This window comes from Symphalangus syndactylus, chromosome 10 (genome assembly GCF_028878055.3).
Source record: "Symphalangus syndactylus isolate Jambi chromosome 10, NHGRI_mSymSyn1-v2.1_pri, whole genome shotgun sequence".
NCBI classification, from domain to species: Eukaryota; Metazoa; Chordata; class Mammalia; order Primates; family Hylobatidae; genus Symphalangus; species Symphalangus syndactylus.
Genome location: NC_072432.2, coordinates 67,445,869 through 67,463,028, shown reverse-complemented (window position 1 = coordinate 67,463,028; position 17,160 = coordinate 67,445,869). Strand labels below are relative to the sequence as shown.

The 17,160-nt window shown below is 39.1% G+C and overlaps 1 protein-coding gene across 15 annotated transcripts in view; it reads left to right on the top strand.

Annotated features, from left to right (window-relative positions):
* RUFY3 (RUN and FYVE domain containing 3) overlaps positions 1-17,160 on the top strand; it is a 102,014-nt gene that overhangs the window by 58,765 nt on the left and 26,089 nt on the right. For all 15 annotated transcript variants that reach the window (XR_010113863.1, XR_008660774.2, XR_010113864.1 and 12 more), the window contains 4 exons: positions 2,704-2,827; positions 7,746-7,807; positions 9,315-9,380; positions 12,519-12,588. Coding sequence is in view for 12 of the 15 variants with exons in the window: in XM_055297389.2 (XP_055153364.1) it covers positions 2,704-2,827; positions 7,746-7,807; positions 9,315-9,380; positions 12,519-12,588 (322 nt within the window). In the remaining 3 variants the exon portion in view is untranslated. The remainder of the gene's footprint in view (positions 1-2,703; positions 2,828-7,745; positions 7,808-9,314; positions 9,381-12,518; positions 12,589-17,160) is intronic.

Sequence of the window (17,160 nt, the reverse complement as noted above, 5' to 3'; positions counted from 1 at the left end):
CAGGGTTTCACCACGTTGGCCAGGCTGGTCTTCAACTCCTGACCTCAAGTGATCCACCTGCCTCAGCCTCCCAAAGTGTGGGGTTTACAGGCATGAGCCACCGCGCCCGGCCTGTTTCATTTTTTTTTTTTTAAATCTAAAAGACTATTTTTTAGAGTGGTTTTAAATTTATAGCAATACTGAATAGAAGGTACAGAGATTTTTCATATATACCCTTCCCCCCTGCACAACCTCCCTCATTATCAACATCCCACAGGAGTGGTACATTTGTTACAATTGATGAACCTCCATTGACACATCATTATCTCCCAAAGTTCATAGTTTACATAAAGGTTTACTCTTGGTATTGTATGTTTTGTGGATTTTGACAGATGTACAATGATATGTATCCATATGTCATTATAGTACCATACAAAATAGTTTCACGGCCCTAAAAAATCCTCTGTGCTCCACCTGTTCATCTCTCTGTCCTCCAACCCCTAATAACCACTGATCGTACTGTGATTGTACTGTGGTTACCAGGGGTTTACTGTCTCTGTGGTTTTGCCTTTTCCAGAATGTCATGTAGTGGGAATCATACAGTAGATGGCCTTTTCAGACTGGCACCTTTCACTTAGTAATATGCATTTAAGTTTCCTCCGTGGCTTGATAGCTCCCTTTTTTCTTTTTTCTTTTTTTTCTTTGAGACAGAGTTTCACTCTTGTTGCCCAGGCTGGAGTGCAGTGGCACAATCTCAGCTCACCGCAATCTCTGCCTCCCAAGTTCAAGTGATTGTCCTGCCTCAGCCTCCTGAGTAGCTGGTATTACAGGCATGTGCCACCATGCCCGGCTAATTTTTTTTTTTTTTTTTTTTTTTTTTAGTGGAAACAGGGTTTCTCCATGTTGGTCAGGCAGGTCTTGAACTTCCGACCTCAGGTGATCCACTCGCCTCGGCCTCCCAAAGTGCTGGGATTGCAGGCATGAGCCACTGCGCCCGGTGATAGCTCCCTTTTTTAGTGCCAAGTCATATGCCATTGTCCATTCATTTACTGAAGGACATCTTGGTTGCCCCCAAATTTTGGCAATTAAGAGTAAAACTGCTATAAACACGTGTATGCAGGTTTTTGTGTGGACATAAGTTTTTAACTCAGTTGGGTAAATACCAAGGAATGCAGTAGTTAGATCATATGCATTACATCACTGGTTTTTTTGTGTGTGTGTTAGTAATTTAGGTGCATTATACACAGTATTTAATTATCTATGGGTCTTCACAAATTTTTCTTTTTTGAGACAGAGTCTTGCTCTGTCACCCAGGCTGGAGTGCAGTGGCGCAATCTCAGCTCACTGCAACCTCCGCCTCCTGTGTTCAAGCGATTCTCCTGCCTCAGCCTCCTGAGTAGCTGGGATTACAGGTGTGTACCACCACACCCAGCTAATTTTTGTATTTTTAGTAGAGATGGGGTTTCACCATGTTGGCCAGGCTCGTCTCGAACTCCTGACCTCAAGTGATCCATCAACCTCGGCCTCCCAAAGTGCTGGGATTACAAGCATGAGCCACCGTGCCCAGCCAATAATTTTTATCCATTCAGATTTTTGTTTGTTTGTTTTTAGTAGAGATGGGGTCTTACTATGTTGCTCACTCTGGTCTCAAAGTCCTGGGCTCAAGCAGTCCTCCCTCCTTGGTCTCCCCAAGTGCTGGGATTACAGGTGCGAACCACCACGCTGAGCTACCAAACAAATGTTTTAAGATGCATAAAAGGTTGCAAAATTATCTGATGGTGCATCACAAGTACAAATATGTCAGAAAAGTCTGAATACCTGCTTCAACCACAATACTGTTCAATCACGTCTTTCTGCCAGCCTGTTATCTAAAGAATCTATTCATGCACCTATTTTTTTTTTTTTTTTTCATTTAATTTCTTTTTTTTTTTTTTTTTTTTTTTATTATACTTTAAGGTTTTAGGGTACATGTGCACAATGTGCAGGTTTGTTACATATGTATCCATGTGCCATGTTGATTTCCTGCACCCATTAATTCGTCATTTAGCATTAGGTGTATCTCCTAATGCTGTCCCTCCCCCTTCCCCCCACCCCACAACAGTCCCCGAAGCGTGATGTTCCCCTTCCTGTGTCCATGAGTTCTCATTGTTCAATTCCCACCTATGAGTGAGAACATGCGGTGTTTGGTTTTTTGTCCTTGCGATAGTTTACTGAGAATGATGTTTTCCAGTTTCATCCATGTCCCTACAAAGGACACGAACTCATCATTTTTTATGGCTGCATAGTATTCCATGGTGTATATGTGCCACATTTTCTTAATCCAGTCTATCGTTGTTGGACATTTGGGTTGGTTCCAACTCTTTGCTATTGTGAATAGTGCCGCAATAAACATACGTGTGCATGTGTCTTTATAGCAGCATGATTTATAGTCCTTTGGGTATATACCCAGTAATGGGATGGCTGGGTCAAATGGTATTTCTAGTTCGAGATGAATCGCATGCACCTATTATCTTTTTTCTTTTAAAAATTTTTTTCTCCAGTGCCACTTGCCAACATCCACCTATTACCTAAAAATAAAATATTTACTAAAGCCTTTCTTTTTGTGATTTTTTTTACTATTTTTGTAGATGACTATAATCAACCATGAAGCAAGCACTTTTGTCCTTGTCTCTGGATTTTTGAGATTTTTGTTACAATAAGGAATTCTGTGGATTTCTCTTACAGTGAATTCTACGAACCCAATGCCCTCATGATGGAAGAAGAAGGAGCCATAATTGCTGGTCTGTTGGTGGGTCTGAATGTCATTGATGCCAATTTCTGTATGAAAGGAGAAGACTTGGACTCTCAGGTATGGGAAAGAGACTCATTCCTATGCGTGTCACTCTGAGTTCTGCTATCTCAGAAGTGGATTTGATTAGGTTATACCAACTAAATTAGGCCATATTCTAAGGATTTCCTTCCATTTTGATGGGAATATAAAAAAATAGGTTGTTTTTCCTTCCAGTTTGGCTCATTTGTACGTTACGAATGTTTTTCAGATTCTTGTCTTGGCTGTACTTTCTGTTAAACATATATACACACACACATACATATTTACATACACATACATACATATTTACACACACACACATACATATTTACACACACACACATACATATTTACATACACATACATACACACACAAACACGGGCATACCCAGAGATATTGCAGTTTGGTTTCAGATCACAACAATAAAGCAAATATCATAATAAAGCAAGTCATACGCATTTTTTGGTTTCCCAGTACGTGTAAAAGTTTGTTTATACTAGGCCAGGTGTGATGGCTCACACCTGTAATCCCTGCACTTTGGGGCGGGAGTATCGCTTGAACCCAGGAGTTTGAGACCAGCCTGGGCAACATAATGAGACCCTGTCTCTAGAAAAAATAAAAAATTAGCTGGTTGTGGTGGCTACTTGGGAGGCTGAGGCAGGAGGATCACTTGAGCTTGGGAAGTCGAGGCTATAGTTAGCCATGATTGTGCACTCCAGCCTGGGTGACAGTGAGACCCTGTCTCAAGGTAAAACTCTAAAATATTTTTTTTTAATAAAAAGCTTGTTTGCACTATACTGTAGTCTATTAAGTATGTGATAGTGTATGTGTAAAAAATAACGTACATACCTTAACTTAAAAATACTTTATTGCTAAAAAAAATGCTACCAATCACCTGAGCCTTCAGTGAGCTGTAATCTTACTGGTAGAGGGTCTTCCCTCAGTGTTAAGGGCTGCTGACTGATCTTGGTGGTTGCTGAAAGTTGAGGTGGCTGTGGCAATTTCTTAAAATAAGACAACAATGAAGTTTAGCACATTAATTGGCTTCCTTTACAAAAGATTTCTCTGTAGCATACCATGCTGTTTGACAGCATTTTACCCACAGTAGAAGTTCTTTCAAAATTGGAGTCAGTCCTCTGAAATCTTGCTGCTGCTTTATCAACTAAGTTTATGTAATACTCTAGTAAACCATGCTGTAAACAGATGTGCTGTCTTTGCTGTACCCTTTATTTTTGTTTTTTTTTGTTTTTGTTTTTTGGTTTTTTTTTGAGATGGAGTCTTAATGTGTCTCCCAGGCTGGAATGCAGTGGCGCCATCTCAGCTCACTGCAACCTCCACCTCCTGGACCCAAGCAATCCTCATACCTCATCCTCCTGAGTAGCTGGGACTACAGGCATGCACCACCACACCTAGCTAATTTTTTTATTTATAGTAGAGACGGGGTCTTGCCATATTGCCCAGGCTGATCTCAAACTCCTGGCCTCAAGTGATCTGCCTGCCTTGGCTCCCCAAAGTGCTGGGATTACAGGCGTGAGCCACCACGCCCAGCCCACTATTCCATTTACAGAGCATAGGCAGAGTAGATTTAGCATCATTCTTAAGGGCCCTAGGATTTTCAGAATGGTAAATGAGCACTGGCTTCAACTTAGAGTCACCAGCTGCATTAGCCTCTAACGAGAGAGTCAGTCTGTCCTTTGCAGCTTTGAAGCCAGGCATTGACTTCTCATCTATAGCTATGAAAGTCCTAGATGGCATTGTCTAATAGAAGCCTGTTTTGACTACAGTGAAAATCTGTTGTTGCGTGTATCCACCTACATCAATTATCTTAATTAGATCTTCTGGATAACTTGCTACAGCTTCTATTATTTACATCAATGCTTGCTGCTTCAACTTGTACTTTTATGTTATGGAGACACTTTCCTTAAACGTCGTAAACCAGTCGCTGCTAACTTCAGGCTTTTCCTCTGCGGCTTTTTTACCTCTCAATCTCCATAGAATTCAAGAGCATTAGGGCCTTGCTCTGAATTAGGTGTTGGCTTAAGGGAATATTGTGGCTGGTTTGATCTTCTATACAGACCACCCAGACTTTATTCCTGTCAGCAGTAGGGCTGTTTTGCTTTCTTGTCATTCATGTGTTCATTGGAGTAGCACTTAATTCCCTTCAAGAACTTTCCTTTGCTCTCACAACCTGGCTGTTTGGCCCAAAAAGCCTACCTTTCGGCCTGTCTTGGCTTTCGACATGCCTTCTTCACTGAGCTTAATTTTTTCTGGCTTTTGATTTAAAATAAGAAATGTGCAATTCTTCCTTTCACTTGAACACTTAGTGGCCATTGCAGGGTTATTAATTGGCCTAATTTCAGTATTGTTGTGTCTTAGGGAATAGGGAGGCCAAGGAGAAGGAAGAGAGGTGGGGGAACGGCCAGTAAGTAGAGCAGTCAGAACACACACATTTATGGATTGCTTGCCATCTTATATGGGCGTAGTTCACGGAGCCCCAAAATAATTTTGATAGTAACATCAAAGATCACTGATTACAGATTATCATAACAGATGTAATAATAATGAAAAAGTTTGAAGTACTGTGATAGTTACCAAAATGTGAAACCGAGACATGAAGCAAGTACCTGCTGTTGGAAAAATGGCACTAATATACTTGCTTGACGCAGGGTCGCCACAAACCTTCAATTTGTAAAAAATGCAATATCTGTGAAGCAAAGTGCAATAAAATGAGGTGTGTGTGTGTGTGCGTGTGGGTGTATACTAAAATATATGCAGTTGACTCTTGAATAACAGAGTAAGGCACCACATGGTAGAAACATCCCACATAGTGGAAAATTCACATAAAACTTTTCATTCCCTAAAAACGTAAGTACTAATAGCATACGATTAATCAGAGGCCTTACTAGTAACATAAACTAGTTACTTACTAGTCAATTAACACATACTTGTCAATTAACACATATTTTGTATGTTATATATATTTATATTTATTTTATTTTATTTTTGAGACAAAGTCTCACTGTCATCCAGGCTGGAGTGCAGTGGAGTGAACTCAGCTCAGTGCAACCTGTGCCTCCCTGGCCTAATTGATCCTCCCACTTCAGCCTTCAGAGTAGCTGGGACTATAGGAGCATGCCACCACACCCAGCTAATTTTTTTTGTTTTGTAAAGACAGAGTTTCGCTATGTTGCCCAAGCTGGTCTTGAACTCCTGAGCTCAAGTGATCTTCCTGCCTCGGCCTCCCAAAGTGCTGGGATTACAGGCATGAGCCATGGCGCCTGGCCTATTGTATATTTCATATGCTGTATTCTTACAATAAAGTAAGCTAGAGAAAAGAAAATATTATAAGAAAATTATAAAGATGAGAAAATATATTTACTATTCATTTAAATGAATGGATTATCATAAAGGAACCAGATCATCATAAAGGTCTTCACACTAACCAGGTTGATGAGGAGGAGGAGGAAGAGGAGGGGGTTTGTCTTGCTGTCTCAGGAGTGGCAGAGATGGAGGAAAACCTTTTTTTCTGCCTGGATGACAGAGTGAGACTTTGTCTCAAAAATAATATAATATAAATATATATTTTATATTGTATATATATAGTGTATAAGTGGACTCACACAGTTCAAAGTCGTGTTGTTCAAGAATCAACTGTACAGTTGTCCTTCAGTGTCCAAAGGAGATTGTTTCCAGCACCTTCATGAATACCAACACTCACAATGCTCAAGCCCCTTACAGTCAGCCCTCTGCGTCCTTGGGTTCTAGGACTTGCTGAGATTGAGAGCGAACTGTACTAAAGGTCATTAAAGCATGGTAGTTAAGAGTAAAGGTTCTGAAGCTAACAGCCTAGGTTTGGATTCTGGCTTCCTCATTTTCTAGCTGAATATATTTTATAATTACTTAGTTTCTTGTTGTTTCAGATTTCTTGATGTAATGCAGTTAGAACAGGGCCTAGTACACATTAATTGCCCAATAAATAATGTTTTCACTTTAATTACTTCTCACCCTTTCTGTATGAAATACTATGACAAACTTCTGTTGTGTTTTATTCTGGTAAAATAGGAAGGGAAGTAAGATTTTTTGGTGTGGATTTTTTTTTATTTTTTTATTTTTATTTTTTTTTGAGACGGAGTTTTGCTCTTGTTGCCCAGGCTGGAGTGCAATGGCGAGATCCTGGCTCACCACAACCTCCACCTCCTGCGTTCAAGCGATTCTCCTGCCTCAGCCTCCCAATTAGCTGGGATTATAGGCATGTGCCACCACTCCCAGCTAATTTTTGTATTTTTAGTAGAGACAGGGTTTCTCCGTGTTGGTCAGTCTGGTCTCGAACTCCTGACCTCAGGTGATCCACCTGCTTCGGCCTCCCAAAGTGCTGGGATTACAGGCGTGAGCCACCGCACCCAGCCTTTGGTGTGGATTTTTAAAAAGAAATAAGCTAAATAATAAAATGGCAATCTTGAAAAATGAAGACGTGTACATCAATGAAAGTTTGGAGGAATAGACACCAAAATGTTAGCAATGGTCATCTTCGGTGGTTGGAATTATGAATGTTTAATATTACTTCCCCTTTTGTTTAGCTGTATTTTCTGAAACTTCTACAGGGGAAATGTGCTAATTTTTAAAAAGTTATTTCTAAAAATGAACAGGGATTCAGTAGCAGAATACCCGAAATAAGCAAAAGAGAAAGAAACTTTAGACCTTATTTATATTAAGTATTCTGTTGACTGTGTTAGTTGTGATCTGGTTTTCTAGTCTTATTGACATAATCTTGGTTCTTTACTTCCAACCCTTGTTAATTCTTGATTAAACTGAAAGTAAAATAGTAAATTTTTAATCGTAAATTTCTAGTAAGTATCATGACTGTATTACTGTTTTGAGTGCCTAGAAGGAGACATTGTGTTATGCCTTGTAAAGAATATCAAATTTTATATTAAAACCTGAAAATTCTCTCTGTAGGTTGGAGTTATAGATTTTTCAATGTATCTCAAGGACGGGAACAGCAGTAAAGGAACAGAAGGGTATGTACAAAGAAAATTAGATTTCTTTACTCCTGATGTAGTATTTTTTTTCCTTTGGTAGTATTTAAAGTTTACAACAATACTGTTTTAACAGATGTGCTGAAAGAATTTCTGATCATATAGCTTTAATAAAGTCTTGCCAGAAATATCTGACTATTACGCCTACCACTAAACCCTAAAAGGATTTTTTGTGTGTTTGTTTGTTTAATGATTTTCCTGCTATGTGGTTCAGGGGCAAAGAAAATACAAATTTTCTAAAGGATTCCAATTCTCCATGTCTTATAGTAGGGTTTAAAAACATGGTCATTTTGACCAGATGAGTCGCATTCTCAGTTTGCTTAAAATTGGCAATATGAAATATGCACCATTGAGGTTATGTAAAATATTGACATTAGGGGAAACTGAGTGAAGGTACATGGGAACTCTGTGCTGCCTTTATACTCTTCTTGTAAATCTAAAATTATGTTAAACACTTTTAAAATATTCATTATGGTACTTAGTAATTAGCGATCAGAAGCACATCTATTCTCTTTATAAATTTAGCCATTGAAAGCATAATTAGTCTGATTTTTAATTTTTGACATTGAGCTAAGATTATCTCACTGTTCTTTTAGTAATTGTATAGATTTGGGACCTTAATTTTATCTTTCAGCTGAAAAATCTGGCTGTTTATCTTTTGTCTACTATAGATTAGTTGGTTGTAGACGCGAACCTTCTTTATCCACAGTTTGATTTTTCATGTAATAATAAACATTTGGGCTGGGCGTGGTGGCTCATGCTTATAATCCCAGCACTTTGGGAGGCCGAGGCAGGCAGATCACCTGAGGTCAGGAGTTTGAGACCAGCCTGGCCAACATGGTGAAACCCCATCTCTACAATAATACAAAAAAAAAAAAAAAAAATTAGCCAGGCATTATGGCAGGTGCCTGTAATCCCAGCTGCTTGGGAGGCTGAGGCAGGAGAATTGCTTGAACCCAGGAGGCGGAGGTTGCAGTGAGCCGAAATCATACCATTACACTCCGGCCTGGGTGACAAAGCGGGATTCCGTCTCAAAAAAAAAAAAAAAAAAAATATATATATATATATATATATATATATATATATATATATATATACATCAGAGTGAGCTTAATTGTCCTATGACAATTGGAAAATTGTTACCATAAATACTACTAGTGAAGCTGAAAAACCTATTAACAAGAAAATTTTTATCCTTTAAATGTGTCTAATAGATTGCAACATCATACCTTTGACCTAAATTATTAATACTGAGGTTTGTAAGCTATAACAAGAGCTTTATTAGTGTGGGGTTTTGTCATTTTTAAACTCCTGACTCTTTCTTGTTGATATGTCAAGAGGGTTTTACATCAAATCTGTCTTATGGTTCAGTATATCTGTGCCACGATTTTTTTCTCATGTTTTATGAAAAGATAGGGTGGGGTGGGGTTGGGATCTTGGTATTTCTTATGTTATTTATTTTATTTCTATTTTCTTCCCCTTCCCCCAGAGATGGTCAGATTACTGCAATTCTGGACCAGAAGAACTATGTAGAAGAACTGAACAGACATTTGAAGTAAATAATGAATAAATATATTACTTTACTGGGGAATTGTTGAAGGAGAAGGGAAGAGTAAGATGATGCACAGTGAGGATAAATTCAGACAATGTTCAACAAATATATGTAGAATTCCTGCTTGCCAGGCACTGAGTTAGGCACTAGATAAATAAATGGCATTTAACAGTTTTGGTGACCTTTAGTGAAAGGCAGTATATAATGTTATATATATATAATAACATAGTATATAATATTATGTATGTAATTATAACTCTAGTGATTAAATAGATAAATACATAAATACATTCACTTAAGAATTTTAAAATATGTGATATATACAGTTGAAATTGGTAGCTTTTTCAATTTAGTAGAGATAGCTGCATATTTCAGAACTGATCTTGGGTAAACCACTTATTACATTAGTACCTTTAAATTAATCATATCATCCAGGTGTGCTGGCCCAAAGTCTGTAGTTCCAACACTTTGGGAGGCCAAGGCGGGAGGATTGCTTGAGCTCAGGAGTTCAAGATGAGCTAGGGTAACATAGCAAGACCTTGTCTCTCTTAAAAAACTCAAAACTAGCCGGGCGTGCCCCTGTAGTCCCAGCTACTTGTGGGGCTGAGGCGGGAGGAGGTTCACTTGAGCCTGGGAAGCTGAGGCTGCAGTGAACCCTGGTCTTGCCATTACATCCCAGCCTGGGTTACAGAGCGAGACCCTGTATTTAAAAAAAAAAAAAAAAAAAAGATACATGCTTTGTTTCCCTGCATTTCTCATAGCATTAATTTAATATGTAAATTGAATTTATTTGCCATTATTACAGTTAATTCACCAAGTATTCACAAAGTACAGTAGTTCCCCCTTATGTGGAGGGGATACATTCTAAGACCCCCAAGGATATCTGAAACCACAGATAGTACCAAACCCTATATATGCTATGTTTTTTCCTATACATATGTACCTATGATAAAGTTTAATTTATAAATTAGGCAAGGTAGGAGATTAGCAACAATAATAAAATAAAACAGTTTTAACAACAGACTATAATAAAAGTAATACGAATGTAGTGTCTCCCTCAAAATTCAACACATCCTTTTATTTCCTTTTCATTGAACTTCTTCCTAGTTTTCTCAGGGTTTTTTCCCCCTTCAGTTTTCTGTATTTATATTTCTTATTGTCCTTAAATGACTATGGCTATTCTATGTCTGAGCACAGTGAATAAAACATTAAAGTTTAATTAAAAATTAAAGAGGCTGGGCACAGTGGCTCATGCCTGTAATCCCAGTACTTTGGGAGGCCGAGGCAGGTGGATCACCAGGTCAGGATATTGAGATCATCCTGGCTAACACGGTGAAACCCCGTCTCTACTAAAAATACAAAAAAAATTAGCCAGGCGTGGTAGCAGGCGCCTGTAGTCCCAGCTACTCTGGAGGCTGAGTCAGGAGAATGGTGTGAACCCGGGAGGCGGAGCTTGCAGTAAGCTGAGATCACGCCACTGCACTCCAGCATGGGCAACCGAGCGAGACTCCGTCTCAAAACAAAACAAAACAAAAATTAAAGAGAAGGAACGAGAAAGAAAGCATTGGAAATACCAGTTTCAAGATTTTGTGCATTGAGAAATCATTATTTCCAAAAGATTTTCTAAGGGCCACTGTCCTTATGACAATTCAGTGTTGTATATATGTTCACAGTTTATTTTTTTATCTTAGGAGAAGTAAAAATCCTTACTGGATAATCCTTATTTATGTGTGTTTTTTAAACATACTCATACTTCCCTCTATTGTTTGTGTCATAGAGAGCCCAAATCAGATTTGGATATCTTATCTGGGACTTAAACAAATACATTTATACATGAGTCTATCAAAATCCTCATTTACATGTAAGAAAAAAATACATGCCCAGCTTTGCCCAAGGAAGTCCCAGAGGGAGAATAGTATCTTACTGTACTATTCTTACCTATTTTTGAACCACAGTTGAGTGCAGGTAACTGAAACCACAGAAAACAAAACTATAGATAAGAGGGGACTACTGTATTTTCAGGATTTTCCATAACATAAAACAGTTTCCTCTCTCCTGAGAAGAGCTATCCAAAAGCTATTGGTATTCTCAAGTACTTTGATGTTCTTGTTATGTTAAGACTACTGAATAATTTTGAAGAATAATTAATATATTCATTAATTATTATCTTGTTTGTAGTTCTCTTATGAAAAATAGACATTTTTAATTTAACTAAAACTTATGATTATACTACTATCAGTAAAATTTTAAGTAGTCTTGGTTCCACCCAGCAAATTCAAAACAATGTAAGTACATTTTCTCTGGGGACCAAGAACTAATATAATGACTTTAATGAACTATGGAGATGTTAGCCAAGCAAAGATGGTTACAGTTAACAATGAAATATAAACAATGGCACTATTATTTACTCTTTCTATGCCTTAGCTGCTTTATCTGTAAATGAGAATACCTAACATAAAGGGCTGTTGAAAGGAATAAATGCAATAACGCAAATAACATAATTTAGAAGAGGGTTTGGTTCATGTAAGCATTTAATTCATATAGACTTATTATCATATATAGATAAACCTTAAAGTTTATTCTGTAGGGAATGAACTCTTTTATTTCATTGAATAAATACTTATTGAATTAAAACTCAAATGCCAAAGATATAGCAGTTAAAGCTGACACCACCTTTTGTAAGCTTAGAGGTCAAGATTTGTGAGCATTAAGGCCTGGCACCGTGGCTCATGCCTGTAATCCCAGCACTCTCAGAGGCTGAGGCAGGTGGGTCACTTGAGGTCAACAGTTTGAGACCTGCCTGGGCAACATGGTGCAACCCCATCTCCACCAAAAAATACAATAATTAGCTGGATTTGGTGGTGCATGCCTATAGTCTCCAGCTACTTGGGAGACTGAGGCAAGAGAATCACTTGAACCCAGGATATAGAGGTTGCAGTGAGCCGAGAATCGCACCACTGCACTCCAGTCTCGGCGACACGAGACACCATCTAATAATAATAATAATAATACAATAAAATAAAATTAAAAATTGTGAACATTAGACAATGAATTGAAGAATAAGTGTGAAGGGTTTAAAAAGGAAGGTACAGGGTATTGTCTGTTTTTCAAAAGTGACATGTTTTTTTCTTCTCTTTATAGTGCTACTGTAAACAACCTTCAGGCAAAAGTAGATGCATTAGAAAAATCCAACACTAAACTGACAGAAGAGGTAAGTTTTGGAAATTCTTTGATTGACTTATAGAATTTAATGTGCATTAGTAGAACCAATAATTTTTATTTATTTAAACTTGGAAAGAACTTGACTTTTCAAATAATATTGACTGTAGTACATAACTCCTTATTCTTTTTTTTTTGAGACAGAGTTTCACTCTTGTTGCCCAGGCTGGAGTACAGTGGTGTGATCTTGGCTTACCGCAACCTCCATCTACCAAGTTCAAGTGATTCTCTTGCCTCAGCCTCCCGAGTAGCTGAGATTACAGGCATACACCACCACCCCGGCTAATTTTGTATTTTTTTAGTAGAGACGGGGTTTCTCCATGCTAGTCAGGCTGGTGTTGAACTCCCGACCTCAGGTGATCCACCCGCCTCAGCCTCCCAAAGTGCTGGGATTACAGGCGTGAGCCACCATGCCCGGTCCATAACTCCTTATTCTGACTAGAATGGCCCAGTTGGCTTATTGCAGGGATCTCATTTACCCAATTAGACTGTGTAGTGGCATGTTGCCTGGTTGATAGAGTATCTTGGTTTCTTTTGTGCGCATGTTTTGTCTGGGCTAGCCTAGATTAAATGTTTAGCATATAGCATATTAATCATTTATTCATTCAGTGAACATTTCACACACTGTTTATGTGTTAGAGCTAGACAAATATTTATATGTGCCAGGCATTGATTTATGTTCCAGATTGGCAAACTCCCCGCCGCCTATGTCCTTGTTTTCTTCCTGGGACAGTTACATAGATAAGGTGAAGAGTACTAGTCAGAAGATCAGTAATCCCTGCCTACAAATCATGCTTATGTAACTCATGTGCTCCTGAGTAAGTCAGTCACTTGACTTCCAAGAGGCTCAGTTCCGTCACTGGAAAATGGGAGTGTTTACAGTACACTTCCTTTTTGGCCTCACAACTCTGAAGATCAGATAAGAATATGAAAATTCTTAGAAAAGTCCCTAAAATAAGAACAGAAAAAAACCTCATGTTTTACTTCTAATAAAAAGATTTTTTTCCTTAACTTGCCAAAGCCTTAGCTACAGATATTTTTTCTTTAAATAGCATTAGATGGTTTTATGAAAAATACTAAATAACATTGTCCAGATGGCAAAGAGTTTACCTTCTTTATTTCTTTTTCTTTCTTTCTTTTTTTTTTTTTCTGAGATAGGGTCTCATTCTGTTGTCCAGGCTGGAGTGCAGTGGCACAATGGCTCACTGCAACCCCCGCCCCCGGGCTCAAGTGATCTCCCACCCTCAGCCTCCCAAGTAGCTGGGATCACAGGCACGCACCACCACACCTGGCTATTTTTAGTAGAGAGGAGGGTCTTGCCATATTGCCCAGGCTGGTCCTGAACTGCTGAGCTCAAGTGACCCGCCTGCCTCAGCCTTCCAAAGTGCTAGAATTATAGGCATAGCCACTGCGCCTGGCCCACCTTCTTTATTTCTTTCTTTCTTTCTTTTTTTTTTTTTTTTGAGATAAAATCAAGTTAAAGCACTAGTCAGGAAGATGCTTTTAATCAGTTTTTCTTTAGAATGAACATTTTCATTATTATAGTTTTAAAATACCTTTTTTATTACTCAGCTCTGGCCTTCACTTTTGGATGAAAATTTTTAAATTTTATATATCTTAAAACTTTGATTTATGCTTATGGTCCTTAGAATCTTATCACATAGGCTTTTGGAATGTTCAGCACAGATTTTTTACTGTTATTCTGCTAATACTATGTTGAAGCAGTACAGCATAGAAATTAAGCATGATCTCTAAAGTTAGGCTACTTGGGTTCATGTCGTGGCTCTGGCACTTGCTAGTTTTTTGGTTTTTTATTTTGTTTTGTTTTGTTTTTGTTTGTTTTGAGACAGAGTATTGTTATGTCGCCCAGGTTGAAGTGCAGTGGCGCCATCTCGGCTCACTTTAACCTCCACCTCCTGGTTCAAGCAGTTCTCCTGCCTCAGCTTCCCGAGTAGCTGGTACCACAGGCATGTACCACCACAGCTGGCTAATTTTTATATTTTTGTAGAAACAGGGTTTCACCAGGTTGGCCAGGCTGGTCTTGAGCTCCTGACCTCAGGTGACCCACCCACCTCGGCCTCTCAGAGTGCTGGGATTACAGGCATGAGCCACCGTACTTAGCCACTTGCTAGTCTTCTAATCCTGGGCCAATTACTTAAGCTTCTATTCCTTGATTTATTTATCTGTAACATGGAAATAGCAATAATAACATTTTATGAGATTGCTGTGTGAATGAAATGATTTAATACATGATTAGGGCTTAGAACAGTACCTAACACATCATAAGCACTCAATAAATATAGTTGTTAATTTTATTCCCTCAGTCATAAGACTTGTCTTCCTTAGAGTCATATTAATACTAACAATATTTATTCATTTACTTGTTTATTTTACCAATAACACTTATTTTCTTAAAGAAAATATGCTGTAAGAGAGCAGATGAGGCTCATTAGTTCTGCCTTTTCTCATTTCCATTTTGGGTTTAAGGAAGCCACTAAGGCCAGGCATGGTGGCTCACACCTGTAATCCCAGCACTTTGGGACGTCAAGGTGGGTGAATCGCTTGAGGCCAGGATTCCAAGACCAGCTTGGGCAACATGGCGAAACCCCATCTCAAAAAAAAAAGGGGGGGAGGGGGACAGTAAAAAAGATAGCAGACCTTTTTTCCCCTCCTGGGTTTTGAATCTGAATGACAAATTAAGAAGAATTAAGCAGATGAGCATATAAATATCCACTTCAGGCCGGGCACAGTGACTCACACCTGTAATCCCAGCCCTTTGGAAGCCAAGGCAGGAGGATCATTTGAGGCCAAGAGTTCAAGATTAGCTTGGGAAACATACTGAGACCCCATCTCTACACCAAAAAAATTAGCCAGGTGTTGTGATGCACACTGTAGTCCCAGCTACTCGGCATACTGAGGAGGGAGGATTGTTTGAGCCTGGGAGACCAAGGCTGCAGTAGCCAAGATTGTGCCACCACACTCCAACCTGGGCAACAGAGGGAGACCCTGTCTCAAATAAATAAATAAATAGATAAATAAATGTCTACTTCATTATTGGTAAAGCTGAATTGTAAAGCCTCCTGTGATTTGCAGCCATAATCAGGTTTCCCAATAGTTTCTCTTAAATCAAGATTTTGGAATGACCTGCCTGAGGCCATACTTGGATCTAGAGAGGAAACCTACTTGCCCAGAATTGGTTTCATGCACATTTTTAGGCCACAGGATCTGAGAAAGAATTGGGCTTCCAGGCCTGCCCCCAGAAAGCATGAGCTTCTCTGTGCTTACCATGTTAGGACAGGAACTGAGCAGAGCCTGCACCTACTGCTAGTGAGGAGATAATAATTGAGAAGGAGACTAGCCTGGCTGAGAGGAGCCTGCTTGGTTATTCCTCCCGGCCTCATGCAGGCACCTTCACATTCTCCAGGAGTTTAGTAGATGCAGAGAAGGAAAGTGTTTCCACCTTACTTTTTCCTTCTAAGAAAGAGATATAAATGTTTCCCCATAGCAGTTTACTGCTAATAACATTACCTGATCTTTTTAGGTGTTGAAATGAAAAACCTCCTCAATGCTTAATGGGATCTTTTAGCATGAGAACTTTGGAGTTCGTGTCTTTAATCTTTTAGGAAATCATCTATAAAAGATCTTATAGAGTGTTTGTCACATGGATTCCATTAAACATTTTAGAAATAGACATTCTTAATAAATAATTTTTTCTTACTAAATATGTGTACATCTATAAGAACACCCTTGAGATAATCTTAAGTTAAAACTTTTCATATAAATGTAGCAGTAAGGAGATATTTTATTTCTTTTTTTTTTTTTTTGAGACAGAGTTTCACCCTGTCACCAGGCTGGAGTGCAGTGGCGTGATCTTGGCTCACTGCAACCTCTGACTCCCTGGTTCAAGCGATTCTCCTGCCTCAGCCTCCCGAGTAGCTGGGATTACAGGCATGTGCCACCACGCCCAGCTAATTTTTGTATTTTTAGTAGAGTTGGGGTTTCACCATGTTGGCCAGGATGGTCTCGATCTCCTGATGTCGTGATCCGCTCGCCTCGGCCTCCTAAAGTGCTGGGATTACAGGCGTCAGCCACTGCACCTGGCCAAGGAGATATTTTTTATTTTTATTTAGACTGCTCTAAAAATATTTCTTGACCAGGCACAGTGGCGCATGCCTATACAGCACTTTGGGAGGCCGAGGTGGGCAGATCTCTTGAAGCCAGAAGTTCAACACCAGCCTGGCCAACATGGTGAAACCTTGTCTTTACTAAAAATACAAAAATTAGTTGGGCATGGTGGTGCATGCCCGTAGTCCCCGCTACTTGGGAAGCTAATAAGGTATGAGAATCCCTTGAACCCAGGAGGCAGAGGTTACAGCGACCCGAGATTGTGCCACTGCACTCCAGGCTGGGCAACAGAGTGAGGCCCTGTCTCAGAAAAATAAAGAAAGAAAAATATTTCTCTTGAGTTCTTATAAGAACATTTTTATTGGGTTATAGCTTGCTTGCTTTCTAAGAATATCCAAGCCTGAGAATTACATCCTAGCAGATCGTGAATTATCTTATA